The sequence below is a fragment of the Mytilus galloprovincialis genome, chromosome 6 (assembly GCF_965363235.1).
Source record: "Mytilus galloprovincialis chromosome 6, xbMytGall1.hap1.1, whole genome shotgun sequence".
Taxonomy (NCBI): Eukaryota; Metazoa; Mollusca; class Bivalvia; order Mytilida; family Mytilidae; genus Mytilus; species Mytilus galloprovincialis.
Genome location: NC_134843.1, coordinates 95,135,872 through 95,154,733, shown reverse-complemented (window position 1 = coordinate 95,154,733; position 18,862 = coordinate 95,135,872). Strand labels below are relative to the sequence as shown.

The 18,862-nt window shown below is 33.9% G+C and overlaps 1 protein-coding gene across 1 annotated transcript; it reads left to right on the top strand.

Moving 5' to 3' along the window:
- Positions 1-4,297: 4,297 nt before the first annotated feature.
- Positions 4,298-18,215, top strand: LOC143080795 (uncharacterized). Its single transcript, XM_076256832.1, has 7 exons — positions 4,298-4,525; positions 8,313-8,824; positions 9,633-9,706; positions 11,509-11,620; positions 12,254-12,316; positions 16,330-16,466; positions 17,134-18,215. The coding sequence occupies exons 1-7, from the start codon at positions 4,321-4,323 to the stop codon at positions 17,291-17,293; spliced, it is 1,263 nt and encodes a 420-aa protein (XP_076112947.1). The 5' UTR covers positions 4,298-4,320; the 3' UTR covers positions 17,294-18,215.
- The last annotated feature ends 647 nt before the right edge of the window (positions 18,216-18,862 follow it).

Sequence of the window (18,862 nt, the reverse complement as noted above, 5' to 3'; positions counted from 1 at the left end):
ATAAACTTTAGATTTTTTATATATCTCGAAGCAAGTGTCCCTTTAAGTAACAACATTCAAGCTATACCTCCATATAAATTATATATTTTTCAGTTGCTATGATATTCAAAGGGTTGTATTTCCAATCATGATTTGCTCTCTATGGAGTTGCTGCTTGCATACGTGACTCAGATGAGAGCCACAGTGGAAAGTTTGTATTTGGTAATCAAACAGAGGCCACATCACATTGGTAAAAGAGGCAAACCAACAAAAAAAGTAAGTAATAACTATAAAGCAGCTCGAAAATTTGTTGGTCATACAGAGCAAAGAGCAAAGGTCAAGAATGGACAGGAGAAGTACAATGAAATATCAGATTGTGATTCCTACAAAACGATAATTAGAGCAAAGCTGAAGTACTCAATTCCAGTCAGTATTTACAAAGGGAAACCTAAATAACTTTCCCAACAAAGGAAATATCCGATGTTCCGTCATGGAAAATATCAAAATCAGCACCAAGAGAGTTCACAAACAACTAAAATTCCTAAAACCACACAAGGCTACTGGTCCAGACTGAAAGACGAGATGACATTTAGGCTCCAACTACACATGTGTCACTAACATCAATCACATGCAAGGTATTTGAACACACAGTCCACAGCAGTATGATGGATGTTTTGACAAATATATCATCTTAACTAACGCACAGCATGGATTCCGCAAAAAAGATCGATCACGCGAATCACAATTAATCATAACCGTCAATAGCATTGGAAAAACACTGGAAAAGGATCCCAAGTCGACATCATCTTTCTTGCAAAGGCATTCGAAAAAGTACCACACCACCGCCTTTAAATTTAATCATGGTATCTATGATGAGTTTATTTACAACCACTGGGTCGATGTCACTTATGGTGGAGTTTTAATTCCCAAAGGGTATCACCAGCCCAATTGTCAACACGTCTGTGCTGAGATGAATTTTCATTGCTAGTGTCATATTTATAAATTAACTGTTTACAAAAATTTTGAATTTTTAAAATTCTACGGCTTTTCTACCTCAGGAATAGATTACCTTACCTGTATTTGGAAAACTTTTAGGAATTTTAATCATCAATGCTCTTCAAGTTCGTACTTTATTTGGCCTTTTTAACTTTTTGGGATTCGAGCGTCACTGATAAGTCATTTGTAGACGAAACGCGTGTCTGGCGTAAATACAAAATTTAATCCTGATATCTATGATGAGTTTATTTACACAAACAAAAATATTATGAACTTAACCTTAAAGCTAGAAAATGGATTCGTTCTTTCTTCCAAAATAGAATGCAGAGCGTAATATTAAATCGATCTGTCTCCTCTAACAGTACTATCAGGCGTTACACAGTTCTTGGACCTGTAAATTTTTCTGACGTCACTTGAAACCAAATTATTTGCAGACGATAGCCTTCTCTCTTAAGGAGATTAAACAACCAGCTAGGCAGACAGTGACATTTTGCCAAAAAATAATAACAGCATTAGAAGACTGAGAGAACAACGGGCAACTGAGCTTCAACGCAAACAAAATGCATAGTAATCAGAATAACACAGGTGACCGAAAAAGTAATACATACTTCATACATAGAGGAACGAAAGATACGAGGGACATTCCAACTCATAAATCGAAAATAAACTGACAACGCCATGACTAAAAGAGATAAAGACCATCAGACAATTAATATTAAAAAACACACAACAAGTAAAACTAAAGACTAATCAACACTAAACCCACCAAAAACGGGTGGTAATATCAGGTGATACGGAATGGTAAACAGATTCTGCTCATCACGTGGCACCTGTCGTGTTGGTGTTCCTAGTACAAACCCGGTAACAAGTCTACTTCGGTAAGTCAAAACGGAACAGGATTGGTGTTAGGACATTAAGAACATATCCGCTATCATCTGTGAAACGGCTATTCCATAAGTCAACCAACTCGTGAGGGCGTTCATAAAATTAACGGAGAGATGACTTCAACTTCTTCATTTTGAACTCTTGATTTAATAGCTTCCTTGTATGTGAGCAGCACTAGTACGTCCTCTATCATGAAAATCATAATAAGAAATACAAGACCGGGTATATCGTATCAATTCGGAGATATATACACCGTATGCAGGCGCTGTCGGAATGTTGCTACATAGAAATGGAACGTTCCCAGTTGGGAAACTGAAATAATCTCTTTGGTCGTAAAGTTTTGTTTTCAACCAACCCTCATTGTCAATATCTAGATGTAAGTCGACATATGAGACAGACTTAACTGTATCTGTTGTATGATTTATCTCATGGTTAGTGGGATAGATGATGCGTTCAACATAGTCGTCACAAAATTTGGAATTATTTAGCGGAAAGTAAAGTTAAAGGAGACTGCTAATTTCTTTTCTTTCTTCCTGTATGAACTTAGCCTCATAAGAATAAAGGAACAAGTCGACAAGAACAGGGGCACAGTTGGTTCCCATACGAATGCCGATTGTTTGTTGAAAAAAATGTCCTCCAAATGTAACAAATATTTTATCAATCAAGAAATTAAGCATCTTGATAATGTTAGTCTCAAAGAATTTTTTGTGTGAATCAGAGTGATTGTAGGATGCATCCCTTTCTAAGACAAGGTACTTGTATCTATGTTGGCCAAAGCAATACCAACTCTTTCAATTCGTCTTTTAGCTTGGAATGGGGAATACTATGTAAAATGTAGAACAGTCAAATGTTTTTAACTTTTAATACTATTGCAAGATTGTATGTACTCTAAAAGATCTTTGGAATCTTTTAGTATCCATATCTGATTCACGCCACCTCTAGAATAGGCAGTGGCATAATAACTTTAAATCTTAGCTGATATTGCTGATTTAAAAAAAATGATGTTGATACATTTGAGAGAGGTTCCGTGGAGTACGTACTTGAAAGAACAAGCAATATACCGTTGTTTGTAAGGATAATTGTGTAGTTTAGGTATCAATACAGTGATGGAAGATCCAATTCTTCATCTTTGGTTGAGATGCCAAAGGAACATATATAGAACAGACCTATGATTATCTAGGAGTTTGTCAATACCCAATTCATTTATCAAGCAGTTTATGTAATGTGATTTAAATTTACACATAAAAACAATGCATACAAACTTCGCGTACATACTCTAGACAATGTTGATGCCAGCAAATACTTAAGCATAGACAATTAACCATCAGCATCAACCAATCCTTGGGTAGGCACATTGACAACATTGTAAGCAAAAGAAACTTAACATTGGAATTTATCTGAAGGAATCTGAAAGACTGCACTTAACCAGTAAAAGCAGCAGCATATACAGCCATAGTTGAGATCTTTTGTGGAATCCAAAGATTTGTTCATAGCAACTACACAGACCGAACACATGACAATGTAGCACACATGGTTAAACAACTACAATGAGAAAGTCTAAAAGAATGTAGGAAAACAGTAGACTATCATATGTTAAGTAAAATTCAGCATGGGCTGATAGATATAGACAGATAACAATATATAATCCACAACGACAGCCGGACCAGGTATATATATACCGCTTTTATCAAAAACAAAAGATGACACCGAAGAACATCAGAAATTTTATTAACTTTCATCTAAAATTACCTCAGCGGACTCGATAAGGAAATTCAAAGCTGCTCTGAAAGCAGGCTATGAAAGGAAATAAACGGCATAGTTTTACTGTAACTTGATTGGTGAATGTTTTAAATGTAAATAGTCAACGACTATCCGGTGTTGCCCCGACACTGTGGAAAGTTTTCGCGGGACCGTACACATTCATATGTTCCGTACTTGGAAGAAGAGAAGAAGAAGAAGGTACTGGGTCAAGTGTAAAGTTGAAATAGTACATTCAAAGGTGTGACGGTCACCATCGTGATTAAATGAGAAATAGATGCCGCCAAATTCTTCAATAAGATTTTAGATTTAATTTTTAAAATATACGCTGGAACTCTCTCTCTCACGTTCTTCTATATTTTCTGAATATTTAGATTATTTCTATTTAATTTGTATAGTAAGAAATTACTATATATCCTTGATTTAACTTTTCCGCAATTGCATGTACATAAAAAATGTAAAAAGTATAAAATAGATCATAGTAAAATCTGTTAGAACAAGGATAACATGTTTAAATTTAACAGTGTATAATATTGTAACAGGAGGAGGTCGGTGTACACTTACGGGACGTGTAGTGGCCTCCTGTTACATTATCAATCTATCTTTATTTGATCCTGAATAAATGAATACTTCCCAACCCGCCAAAACCATACAATGATTTCTCCCGCAGACCTAACCGGATGTTGACATTTGTCCGGAAGTATGGCGGAAGGTGGAGACGAAAATGAAGACAACCCGTTTTCTTTTAAGAAATTTGTCGTCCCAAAAGAAGCAGAGCAAAACAAATCAGAAGAAGACATAACTCCAACGCATAATGGTCAGGTCCTCGACATTTTGCCTGACATTGGTGATTCTTCAAACAAAAACCGGCGCAAAGACCGCTCAACCTTGGTTATATCTGATGACGGTAGGATATGTTGGAAGGCAAACTCTACTTATTTTAGTTTTATACCATACAGATACACTCATAAAAATGCCGAAAAGCACACATTCACCTACAGGTCAATCAACACTCAACATTTGTTAACTCAATGAAGTAGATTACTCGGATACTCCCTATTGCTATTTGGACATCTGTCCCGCTTGAAAATATGATTTCATATTTCATACAACAAAATCATGGGGGGGGGGGGGGGGGGGATGGGGGGATGGGGTCTGACCCCAGATCCTGATTAATGTTTGGTTTGAATCCCATATCCTGCTTCTTGTTGCCATAATAGGTCGTGTTATTTCTCTTGTCCTGCTGGACTTCCTTTCCCATTTTCACGCTTAATTATTTGAAGAATTTTTTGTAACTCTGTTTTGTGTTCTGAGCAAAAAGAAGAAAGAGAGAAACTAAACATGCTAAATAATCAGCAATTTTTTTACAAGACCATCGTAACTGAGATTTTTGTTAAGAATTCTATTTTAATCTACAATGTCTTTTGTTGAATATGCATATAGACCAGCGTGAACGCCACAGGCTCTTTAGGGCCTCTAGTTTTATGTTTCTGGAACACTAAATCAAAGATGAAGTAGATTGCATGATTCATCAGTTCTTTTTTCATTTATTCAATTCTTGTCACAATAGAGTTGGTACATTGTAGTGTCTGGTTATCAGTTAAGTAATTATATATATATAAGTATGCTAAGATACAGAACATTTTGAGTCTTGCTACGACAATTAAAAAAAGTGGTTGTAAATACTGGCAAATACTGGTCGATTGAAATTTTGAGTGGACATTACTATAAAGACCACTCTCTATCTGGTCAATTATATTTAGTCATGAAATGAAAAAAGTGTTAAAAGACATTTTAAATGTTCTTATTTCTACTTTTATTGAAAATTCTTAATAAACAGTGATTAGTAGTGATTTATTTGTACAAAACATGTTGGTTTTTGTCGAGCCTGCAACTTTTGTTGCAGAAAGCTCGACAAAGGGATAGTGATCCGGCGGCGGCTACGGCGGCGGTGTTAGCTCACTTCTTAAAAGCTTTATATTTTAGAAGGTGGAAGACCTGGATGCTTCATACTTTGTATATAGATGCTTCATGTTAAGAAGTTTCCGTCAGTCACATGTCCAATGTCCTTGACCTCATTTTCATGGTTCAGTGACTGCTTGAAAAAAAAGTTCAAATTTTTTGTAATGTTGAATTCTCTCTTATTATAAGTAATAGGATAACTATATTTGATATGTGCGTACCTTGCAAGGTCCTCATGTCTGTCAGACAGTTTTCACTTGACCTCGACCTCATTTCATGGATCAGTGAACAAGGTTAAGTTTTGGTGGTCAAGTCCATATCTCAGATACTATAAGCAATAGGGCTAGTATATTCGGTGTATGGAAGGACTGTAAGGTGTACATGTCCAACTGGCAGGTGTCATCTGACTTTGATCTCATTTTCATGGTTCAGTGGTTATAGTTAATTTTTTGTGTTTTGGTCTGTTTTTCTTATACTATATGCAATAGGTCTACTATATTTGTTGTATGAAATGATTGTAAGGCGCACATGTCTAGTGGGCAGATGTCATGTGACCCTGACCTCATTTTCATGGTTCAGTGGTCAAAGTTAAGTTTTTGAGTTTTGGTCTTTTTATCTAATACTATATGCCATAGGTTAACTATATTTGATGTATGGAAATATTTTATGATCTTTATGTCAGTCGTGCAGGTTTTATTTGACCGTGACCTCATTTTCACGGTTCAGTTGTTATAGTTAAATTTTTGTGTTTTGGTCTGTTTTTCTCATACTATATGCAAAAGGTCTACATTATTTGGTGTATGGAAATATTTTATGATCTTTAGCTTTATACTTAGGACTATCAACATAATATCAATGATTAGTATAGAAGGCGAGACATTTCAGTGTGTGCACTCTTGTTTTTACATTTGTCCCTTGCAAGGGAACTCATCAGATGGCTTTTGCACTAATTATAGCATTGCAATCATTAAATTTTGCACTGGTTTTGTGTTGTTTTCTTATATTGTATTGAAGTTCCAAATGGGGTTTTTAAGTTTCAGTAGGTGCATTCGGTTAAGGTGGTTGTAATTCATGTAAGTAAAAGTTTATTTGGTAAAGGTAAAATTTTTACTAAATTATATATACATGATATATATTATTTTTTGGCTAAAACCATTAATTACAGATGTGTAAGAGTAAGGTCCTTCATGCCTTCCATTTCCTACACAAAGATGAATTTTGTTTCACAGTTAATTGACGTGAAATATTTGATTACTTAAGTGAGTCGTCAGTCTTCAAATATCACTTTTATTACTATCAACCCATGTTTTGTCATCATTTATCGGGGCTATTGTTATAGTAATTAAATATTCGCACCTAGCAATGCAAGGTGATAGGAAAAAAGACGCCTGTAACTTCATTTACCTGCAGTTTTATTTACCTGTAAAAATTATGCATTTAAAAAATATATATTGATTGAAAAATGTTAATTTGTCAATTCTTATTAATCTAAAATAAGGACTAAACTTAGGTGTAAGTGTTGGAAATGAATAAAACATATAAAACTCATTTATTTATTTTAGAATGTTTAGCTTAACATGCTAATAGATAAAAAAAATATAATTTGCTTTTGTAAAGTTTCTACTACAATAAATAGTGAAAGCCACCATGAAAATTTCAAGCAACCAATATTTGACAGACCACTTGAGGAGTATTGGCTGGGGTGATAAATACCAGTAAATACCAGTAAATACCAGGGGCCCTGATTGGTTTTGAAGTCATAAAATATGATTCGATTGATTTTCAGTATTTTCACATAGAGTTCCAAACTTTTTTTTCTGAGAATGTAAATCTCCTCCCTCCAATGTATCCTGATTCCAATGAAAGGTATGAGGGTTCTGTATGAGTCCAATGAAAGGTATGAGGGTTCTGTAGGAGTCCAATGAAAGGTATGAGGGTTCTGTAGGAGTCCAATGAAAGGTATGAGGGTTCTGTATGAGTCCAATGAAAGGTATGAGGGTTCTGTATGAGTCCAATGAAAGGTATGAGGGTTCTGTATGAGTCCAATGAAAGGTATGAGGGTTCTGTATGAGTCCAATGAAAGGTATGAGGGTTCTGTATGAGTCCAATGAAAGGTATGAGGGTTCTGTATGAGTCCAATGAAAGGTATGAGGGTTCTGTAGGAGTCCAATGAAAGGTATGAGGGTTCTGTAGGAGTCCAATGAAAGGTATGAGGGTTCTGTAGGAGTCCAATGAAAGGTATGAGGGTTCTGTAGGAGTCCAATGAAAGGTATGAGGGTTCTGTAGGAGTCCAATGAAAAGTATGAGGGTTCTGTAGGAGTCCAATGAAAGGTATGAGGGTTCTGTATGAGTCCAATGAAAGGTATGAGGGTTCTGTATGAGTCCAATGAAAGGTATGAGGGTTCTGTAGGAGTCCAATGAAAGGTATGAGGGTTCTGTATGAGTCCAATGAAAGGTATGAGGGTTCTGTATGATTCCAATGAAAGGTATGAGGGTTCTGTATGAGTCCAATGAAAGGTATGAGGGTTCTGTATGAGTCAATTATGTTGCCTCTATCCAAAAGGTCCAAGTGATTGTTTTACAATAGTTTTCCCCAAAAAAAAATTGGTAACCAACGAATAATAATGAATCCACAGTAGTTCTTTTGAGCATATACTTTTTATTTATTTAACATACTTCAAAATGTGTTTAGATTGTTATCCAATATACAAAATACACATGTTATATTACAGAAAAAACAGTAAATACTAGTAGCAGTAATCAGAGACCTAAAAAGAAGAAAAATGGAGATGCAAATCCATTTTCATTTAAGAAGTTTTTATCTGGAAGCTCGTCAAGTGCAGGAGCTCGACCAAAAACATATAATAATACTCAAAATATTGGCAATAGCAGTCCTCGGGTAGCTCCAGACTTTGCCAGTGATTTGCCTGATTTTGTTCAGAACCATTTTAGTGATCATTCTCATGACTTAAATCTTCCCGACTTTGCCATTTCTAGTCAGCCAAGTAATAACACAGGGTTAAACTCACATAACAATGAAGATTCCGGTGAAAATATATATAGTGCTGAAAATGACAATCATGTGAACTCTGAGCCAGTTACTATGGTATCAGGAGGCACCACAAGGTTGCCAGATTTTTTATCGGACGGAATATTAAAAAAAGACTGTGATCATAGTAACCATGGTGACAATAGAATTTCTACTTTAGAAGTAAATGGGGATTATGAACTAGAACTTAGAAGGGTGAGTACAAATAAAGGGGGTTTAGAACTTAGAAGGGTTAGTACAAATAAAGGGGGTTATGAACTAAACTAAAAAGGGTGAGTACAAATAAAGGGGGTTATGAACTAGAACTCAGATGGCCCATGGGTGAGTACAAATAGATGGGGATTATAAACTAGAACTCAGATGAATGAGTACAAATAGATAGGGGATTATGATCTAGAACTAAGAAGGGTGAGTACAAATAAAGGGGGTTATGAACTAAACTAAAAAGGGTGAGTATAAATAATGGGGTTATGAACTAGAACTAAGAATGGTGAGTACAAATAAATGAAGATGAGAACTAGAACTAAGAACGAGAGAAAGCTGAGTACATGGTAGATATACTGATAATTTTTATGATTGATTACATATGTACAAAATGTACTTCCATCTTTAACTGATTTAGAGGATCCATTAGAGGTCAAGATACCAAAGGTAGATATATCAGCATGATCAGCTTGTAATACCAAATAACTACAATGTAGTGAAAACCTAGATGTATGAGTTGAATAGTAAGAAACAGAAAACTTTAAAATATTCAACAGCAACACACAGTAGTACCTTACAAAAATTGTATCTAGACAGCTTAATGTGTATTTACCTTTATGAAATGTCTGTAAGGCTCATGATTGAAATACATTTTCCTTCAGTATTTTCACATCCAGCAAAAGAGTAAAATAATAGTCAATGAAAATACTGTGTTTAAATGAAATGCTGCTTGCTTGCTTACCAATAATTAGATGAAATATATATTTATACTGTAAATAAACTTTATTTCTGTTGATAGTTACGAGAAGAAAATTCCATGTTACGCACACAGTTGGAAGAGGCCAGAAGAGAAGCTGTCACAGAGTCACAAAGGTACTGAACAAAATGATATTTGAAGTTGTGTCTAGATTACATTTTTTCAGATCTAAAATGTTTGAAATGTTCCTGATTGTATGTTTGAATTTAAAACCAAACTGAGTTTAAAAAAACATACAAAATTATATTTCTGTGAAAAAGAGCTGCATCAAAACAATAAAACAAATCCAAAATACATTTTATTTTAGACATAGAATGAGACTTCAGAATATGTACGGTACCCTTATATGTTTGCTTGGTATGATACTAATTGAAAAGATTTCAATCTTAAGTTTTACCCTTGTCTGTTTGTACATACGTCTGTACGTTCCAAACTTGGTTTCTGTTCTCTAACTTTAATTTGCATCAACCAAATATTATGAAACTTATACACAATGCTTATTACTACATAATAAAGACAATAGAATTTTGGTGGCCTCACTATAACAGTTATGACCAGTTCATGAGTCATGCCCCTTTATTAAAATAAAAAAATAAAAACTGCTGAAATTTCTGTTCTCTAACTTATGTACACCTCAACCAAATGTTATGAGACTTATACACAATACCTATTACCACAAAAGTCAGATCAAGTACAAACTTGAGAAGCCTCACTTCTACTGTCTTCAGTTATGTCCCTTTATAACATTATATGATATGCATCATCTTTGTCCCATGAACAATTCCCCATTTATTTGTTCTTCATGTACTAAACAACATATGGAAATGGTTATGTAGTTTTCATGTGATAATTGATATAATTTCTTACTAAAGTTAATCATTTTAATGTGATTTCTCGTGTATGTATAGGATCAGTAAGATCATTAACCGGATTTTTGTGACAAAAATGTCGGTTATTGATTTGGGGATGTACGGCGGGCGGGCGGTCGGGCGGGCGGGCGGTCGGGCGGGCGGGCGGGCGGGCGGGCGGCAATCAAATGTTGTCCGTGCATTAACTCATGAACCGTTCAACCAAAGCTTTTAAAATTTTAATATGTTGTTACTGACAACTAAATGAAGGTCAAGTTCAATAATGGCGATTTTGACTTTTACCGTTCAGGAGTTATGGTTCTTGAAAAATTGAAAAATGGAGTTTCCAGTCGTGTCCGTGCATTTACGCATGAACTGTTCTACCTAAGCTTCCCAAATTTTAATATGTTGTTACTGATGACAAAATGGAGGTCAAGTTCAATAATGACGATTTTGACTTTTACCGTTCAGGAGTTGTGGTTCTTGAAAGATTGAAAAATGGTGTTTCCAGTCGTGTCCGTGCATTTATGCATGAACTGTTTTACCAAAGCTTCCCAAATTTTAATATGTTGTTACTGATGACAAAATAGAGGTCAAGTTCAATAATGACGATTTTGACTTTTACAGTTCAGGAGTTATGGTTCTTGAAAGATTGAAAAATGGTGTTTCCAGTCGTGTCCGTGCATTTTCTCATGAACCATTCAACCAAAGCTTTTGAAATTTTTATATGTTGTTACTGATGGCAAATTAGAGGTCAAGTTCAATAATGACGATTTTGACTTTTACCGTTCAGGAGTTATGGTTCTTGAAAGATTGTGAAATGGCGTTTCAATTCACGTTGTTGCATTTACTCATGAACCATTCAATCTAAGCTTTTCAAATTTTAAGATGTTGATACTGATGACAAAATGGAGCTCAAATTTGATATTGACGATTTTCACTTTCACCATTCATCAGTAATGGTTCTTGTGATATTGCCAGGACACAAATAAATATTAATAAATCCGGTTTGCTGTCGTTGTGACAGCCTCTTGTTTTCATTTGGTTTGATTTTATTTGTGATTTTTCAGATGCCATAAGATGAAGAAAGATATGGAAGACTTACAGAAGAAAGAAGCAGAAGAGAATACTGCTTTAGAGAATATGGTTCAACAGATAGAGGCAAATCTAACTATTACAACAGTAGGTTTCTATAAGATAACAGAGTCTAACAATGCTGTACAATGTTTATAAATACATTTTTTTGGTACATTTAAGATGTACACCTTATCTGGTGTACACACTTTGATTTTTTGGGGAGTTTTCCTGGTGGTGAATTAATGAGGTAGTAATTTTATTGATGGATGGAGCTCAGAGCATTCTAAATTTTTGTAATTTTTGTATATAAATACATGTACATGTATAGTAAATTTTCAGCAGCATTCATGTTAGTGGGTACCTCTTTAGTGTAATCATTTATAATAATACAGCTGTAAAACCAGACCTTTCAATTTGAATTTTGAATTTATCATCTACTTGTCACTTCCCGTTTACATCTCATTTGAAAATCTAAAGTAAACATGATCAATTTTTGATTAATATACAGTTATTAAAATCGTTCCAATAAGGAATTATTATGCTGTAAAATAGTCTTACAAAGTTCTATACTGTGAATTCTGGTTTTCAAAATAATGCATTTAATATTTTATAGCATTATTTAGGCAGGATTTTCTCTAAATAGTGAGAAAAAAATCCTATTTTGTTAATTTTTTAACAACTGCAAAAAATAAAAGTACACAGAAATGTCTAAATTTACAGTATATTTTTTTTCTACAGAAAAGAGCAGTGCAAGCAGAAACAACAGTCAGTAAACTACAATCTGATGTCAAAGGTTTACAGGTAAACTCAAAAGTCTTATAGGTTGTCTTCACAGTATTATGGATTGTACATAATGATTGTTGTGAATTAGGCCAACATTAAAAATATCTTTGTTTCTCCTCCCCCGACTGAGGTTGTCAGGGTATGGGTAGGTAGGAAGGCAAATTATTTTATTTCATTTCTTGAATTAAAAAATTTTTGGTTGTATATTGGTATCACATCGTTGTCAGAGTCGTCTTCGTCAGTGTCGTCCGAAAACAGATTGTTTCCGGATAATAACTTTTGAGTAAGTAAAAAGAAATTAATAAAATTTTAACATTATATTGTATTAGTATTTCAATTGTTCTGAAATTGTACCACAATGTTTAATTACATACATGTAAGTAGAAGGTCGGGATTTATTTTAAGGGGTTATTGGGCAAACAGTCTAGGAATTAAGGGCCAAAAAGGGGCCAAAAACAAGCATTTTTCTAGTTTCAAGACAATAACTTGTGTGTGACTGTATGGATCTCTCTGACATTGTACCACAAGTTTCCATATAACACAGGAAAGGCTGGAATCCAATTTGGGGTAAATTTTCCCAAATATGTACAAAAAACGTCCAAAAAGAAGCATTTTTCTAGTTAACAGACAATAACTTGTGTTTAAGTGTATGGATCTCTATAATTTTTTACAAGAAGGTTCAATACCACTAAAGGAAGGTTGGGATTGATTTTGGGGGTTATGGTCCCAACAGTTTAGGAAAAAGGGGCCAAAAATAATCATCTTTGTAGTTTTCAAACAATAACTTGTGTTTAAGTGTATGAATCTCTCTGAAATTAAACCACAAGTTTCTATACCATGAAGAGATAGTAAGTATTGACTATGGGGGGTTATGGCTCAAAATGTATTTGAATTAGGGGCAAAAAGGGGGAAAAACTTGTAATTTCTGGTCAATGGACAATTTAGACAATTTAAAAGCAGTGTAAGGGAGGTATTTCTAAAACATTTCAGATACAATGTTGGGTATATTCGGATTCACCTCCCTTTCACTACTTGTATATTATATATAAAGAAATGTCAGGTTTTGGACTAGTTGCAAAAAAGGGGAATGGTAATTGTTTTCAATTTTTTTTTTCTTCAAATTTCTCAAATTCCAAATTTTTGAAAAGTTAAAAGAAGAACTCTTTAATTGCACAATATTGCGCAATAGATTTGTAAGATCTTGACATTTGTTTTGTGTCAGAAACTCATATTTTGTCAAAAATTTGATCCCAATCCAAATTCAGAGCTGTATCAAGCTTGAATGTTGTGTCCATACTTGGCCCAACTGTTCAGGGTTCGACTTCTGTGTTCAAATAAAGCTGCACCTTGCGGAGCACCTGGTTCTATATTGAATTTGTACAAAATTCAACAGGTAAGGCACAAGTCAAGAAAAGTGGGGTATTCCCTGTATTCAGTGTACACCCCAGCAAGTTTTCTGGTGTTAAAAACAGTATACAGGGACCTCCTTTTGACTACAGCATCGTAATGGTATCACAAACAACCAACGCTTGTTTACTACAGCATTGGAAAGATATCACCAAAAACCAACATAGCAAAAAAAAAGTTTTGAAAATTCGCAGTGATTTTACCGGGTCGTTCGTGGGAGGGAAAACAAACAATATTTTATTTTTGGCACTTCAAAATACAACACATTGATAAAGAATGTAGACAATTAAAAGTTAAGGTCTAGGAACAGTACATTGGCTATGTCACTGATTTTGGTAAAATTATGCACACAACCAAGGGTCCGGAAACAATCATAAATGCCAGTCATGACCAATTCAGAAATTCATTTGTCCTAAACGACAGATTGGGATTTGGGTCAAATTTTATATTTTTGCAGAAATAAATTTGGCCATTTCGTTAAGATTGGTTTTCTTAATCGCCATTTTGAACTAGTTTTTTGTTTTGTTATCCCTTTCCTGTAATAAAACTGCCACTTCAGTATAGTGTTATAATCCTGAGGGCCCTCCTAATAACTTTTGTTTATATGCCTCAGGGGAATATATAGCTTATGATCACTAATCTCTCTACCTATCTTTTTAATTCATACCTGACTATTGATCACAACCTCAGAACTAAATTGTGAATAAATTAAAATTCCATAACAACTGTGTTCATTATTCAATTACTTTTCAGCTAAGACAATGACAATTCTGATTTAAAATTAAATTAAAACTTTGATTTAATTTACTTAGAAAAAAAGTTTTTTTTTTTCACTTCTAATACACATGCTTTGTTTACTATTAATACGCATGTCGAAATTCTCTATAAATCATGTGCAACTATTATCATTAATATTCAAACACTATCAAAGGTAAAAAAATTAAAATACCGATGATTTCCTGTGAATTTGATAAACAAAACTAATCCAGGAAATGAGTCCGGAATTGATCGTTTAAGTATTTCGCAAAACATCAGTTTTAATTTTGTCTTCAAAATCGAAAGAAACATTGGCGATGTCTGAGAAATTTATCATTTTGAGTCAATAAAATCATTTCGTTTTTAAACTGATGGCTTTCCTTAATTACTCTTTAACGATTTTAGGAAAATGGTAGGCAAATTCATGAAATAAATGCAATGCAACAGTTTAACAAGCTCGTTGAGGCTACGAGTTTGAGCATACTCAGTTATGTGATTGTGACAATTGTTTTTTGAAAAATAACCGAAATTAGGTGAAAAAATTTCCGGATCCTTGCACAGATTTTGGCTTTTTGAACTATAACTAAACGTTGAAAAATATAATGCATTTCCTTGTTTTATTTTCTGAAATATTGCTAAATGATTTTTTCGAGCCTGCAACTTTTGTTGCAGAAAGTTTGACATAGGGATGGTGATCCGGCGGCGGCGGCAGCGGCTACGGCGGCGGCGTTAGCTCACTTCTTAAAAGCTTTATATTTTAGAAGGTGGAAGACCTGGATGCTTCATACTTTGTATATAGATGCTTCATGTTATGAAGTTTCCGTCAGTCGCATGTCAAATGTCCTTGACCTCATTTTCATGGTTCAGTGACCACTTGAAAAAACAAGTTCAATTTTTTTGTAATGTTGAATTCTCTCTTATTATAAGTACAATGAAGTAATAGGATAACTATATTTGATATGTGTGTACCTTGCAAGGTCCTCGTGTCTGTCAGACAGTTTTCACTTGACCTCAACCTCATTTCATGGATCAGTGAACAAGGTTAAGTTTTGGTGGTCAAGTCCATATCTCAGATACTATAAGCAATAGGGCTAGTACATTCGGTGTATGGAAGGACTGTACGGTGTACATGTTCAACTGGCAGGTGTCATCTGACCTTGACCTCATTTTCATGGTTCAGTGGTTATAGTTAAATTTTTGTGTTTTGGTCTGTTTTTCTCATACTATATGCAATAGGTCTACTATATTTGTTGTATGGAATGATTGTAAAGTGTACATTCTAGCTGGCAGATGTCATGTGACCTTGACCTCATTTTCATGGTTCAGTGGTCAAAGTTAAGTTTTTGAGTTTTGGTCTTTTTATCTAATGCTATATGCCATAGGTCAACTATATTTGGTGTATGGAAATATTTTATGATCTTTATGTTAGTCGAGCAGGTTTTATTTAACCGTGACCTCATATTCACGGTTCGTTGCACAGTGTTAAGTTTTTGTGTTTTGGTCTATTTTTCTTAAACTATAAGTAATGTGTCAACTATATATGTTGTATAGAAGCATTGTTAGCTGTACCTGTCTGCCTGGCATGGTTCATCTGACCTGGACCTCTTTTTCAAGGTTCATTGGTCTTTGTTTAGTTATCTTGGTTAATGTTAAGTTTATGTGACAGTTGTAATAAAGCTTAGCTTTATATTTAGGACTATCAACATAATATCAATGATTAGTATAGAAGGCGAGACATTTCAGCGTGTGCACTCTTGTTTGAACATTTGTATAGAAAGCCCTTGTTATGTTAGAGAACTTTAGATATAAAGGTTTGTTGGCAAAAATATTTGTGCCCTGCATTCTGATGTTACTCTATTTTATTACAGAAACTAGTGACATCATTAAGATCAGAGAATGATTTACTGCGATCAGGGGACCATGGTTTGGCTGAGATCAGAGAAAGGACAAAATATTCATCAGAACAATTAGCCAGTGCAGCTAACACTGCTGAACAAAGTTTAAAGTAAGAACATTTGTACATAGTTCAGATTTATAAGACTGTGGTCAAAATTTTAGAGAACAAATATATGAGATAGGACTAATAGTTTACAGACTATTTTTCCCATTTATGTCAACACTGGCTAAAGTCTTGAGAAAACTTTTCAAATAATTACATGCTACCAATGGATCCTTAGTAGATCTTTAACAAATAAACAAAACATTACATTCTATCATTATTGTCTTTTTTGTACACTTCAAACTTGAATGAAGTTTGAATGAAAAGAGATTTTTAGATGAGAAATGAAAATCTCACATAAAAAAATTGGGAATTAGAAATGGCAGCTCTACTGAGTTACAGACATGTAGATTTAAAAATTTAAGCTTGTCTTTATCTAATCAGATACATTAATACAAAATATTGCATTAGAAAAAGTATTTTAAACGTTTGCAGCTGATGGTCTATTAAAGATTCTAGTATTGTCCTGGTTTTGTCCAGATTTCTCAGTACAGCAGTGTCTGTAGCACACGTATAGACCAAATACTATCTCTAACACATCACTATTTAAATTTATGATAGTGATTTTCAATGAGGTTTGCTGTCAGTCTACCACCTGTTAATCATATTAGATTAATACAAAATTCCAAAATGAAAATATTTAAGATGCATGATATTTTTTGTTGTTTTTCAGACAACTTTTACAAGGAGTTGATCAAATGAAGATCTTAGCACAAGTATTATCTTCCATAGATAAGATATCTGAGGAACCAGTAGAGGACCAGCATACAGATGGACAAAATTCTAAAAATAAACATAAACAGAACAAAAAAACTGACAAAGACGTGACATGATATGGGCTGATATTTTCATTGGTGAAGAAAAATGAGACTCAGTCTCAATTTCATAATCAGCCTCGCTTTCATTTTGATTTTCAGTTTCATATTTGTTAATTTATTGGTACAATTGTTAAAACAATTGAGACTTAAACAATGGATATGAGATTTAAAACTGGACCAAGATGAATGAGAAAATCCAAAATTACAATTGTAAAATGATGAAAGTTCAATCATTATAAACTCATCTTGTGTCCATTATGTGCGTCATGTGTTCAAAGGAATATTTTGATCATTATATCATCATCGATAAAATATCAGCTGCCCCATCTATGGAAGCTTTCTTATTATTGTTATTATCAACGGAGATGGAGTTATTTTTAATTGACATGTATTATTTTATTTAAGTTTTGAGCGCACATCCTATTTTGTTTTAATCACCTAGCAGGGAAGGCTTAAAATCTGGTTGATTTATCATTCATTGAAGCTTATTAAAATGTAGATCATATTGCAATATTTTCCATAACTTCACATTTTATTGTTAGCATCTGTCATTATTGTATCGCCATTGTAAGAAAAATGAATCAGCTGTCGGGTCTTCCCGTTTTATTTTCATATGTGAAAATTACACTGAGTCTGCAATGGGTTTTTTTTGCCATACACATAATGTTTCCAATCTCTGCAACCAAGTAATGTAAGAATTGACAGAGCTTAGTAAAAGTTAGTGAATTTCAATGGTCTATAAACCAAATATTGACCATGTATGATTATTAAAAATTATGTTGATTAAATTACCTGGGAAAAGACTCATAAAAACTGTTATAAACAGAAAAACAGTAAACTATATATTTACAGATTAGACAAATGTATGCAGGATGCTGATTATTGTTCTTTGATAATAAATATATGAACACTTAACGAAAGAGTGATCTTCAATGCATATGTAGTTGTTTTTTATTGCTCGTAAAAGCCAGTACACAATATTTGAAAAAACAAATTTACAGGAAAATGTGGTATGTGCCAATGAAATGATCCAACAGTATAAGTTATACCATAACCAACATCTAGAGTTCTAGTTTCTGTCTGGCAAATGTCTCTTGTCCTTGACCTCATGTTCATTGTTCAGTGAATGCTTATAAAAAACTAAATGTTTTGTAATGTGAATTTCTCAACTGTTACGATTTGTAGGATAATTATATTAGACCAGTGATTAAGTTTGAGGTAAAAGTATAAGTTTGGTTTCTCAGATATTATAAGCAGTAGGTCAAACTGGCTGTTTTCAACTGACCTTGCCCACCATCGCATGATTCACTGATCAATGATAACATTTTATATTTGGTCTAATTCCTAGATACTAGTTGCAATATGTTTACTATCCTTGGTGTACGGAATAACTATTAAAGCTGTAAAGATTCATATGATCTTGATATTATTTTCATAGTTCATAGGTCAATGTCAAGTTTTCCTGGTTAAGTCTGTTTCTCAATACAAGGTCAGCTATATTTGGTGACTTGTGAAATGATTGTAAGGTGTTCATGAGGTAATAACTGACCTGACCATGACCTCATTGTCATGGTTCATTTGACA

Excerpts from the sequence above, each read along its gene's own strand:
- LOC143080795 (XM_076256832.1), top strand. The coding sequence starts at position 4,321 with ATGGCGGAAGGTGGAGACGAAAATGAAGACAACCCGTTTTCTTTTAAG. Across the intron at positions 9,707-11,508 it reads GCTGTCACAGAGTCACAAAG|ATGCCATAAGATGAAGAAAG; the intron begins GTACTGAACAAA and ends GTGATTTTTCAG. Across the intron at positions 11,621-12,253 it reads CAAATCTAACTATTACAACA|AAAAGAGCAGTGCAAGCAGA; the intron begins GTAGGTTTCTAT and ends TTTTTTCTACAG.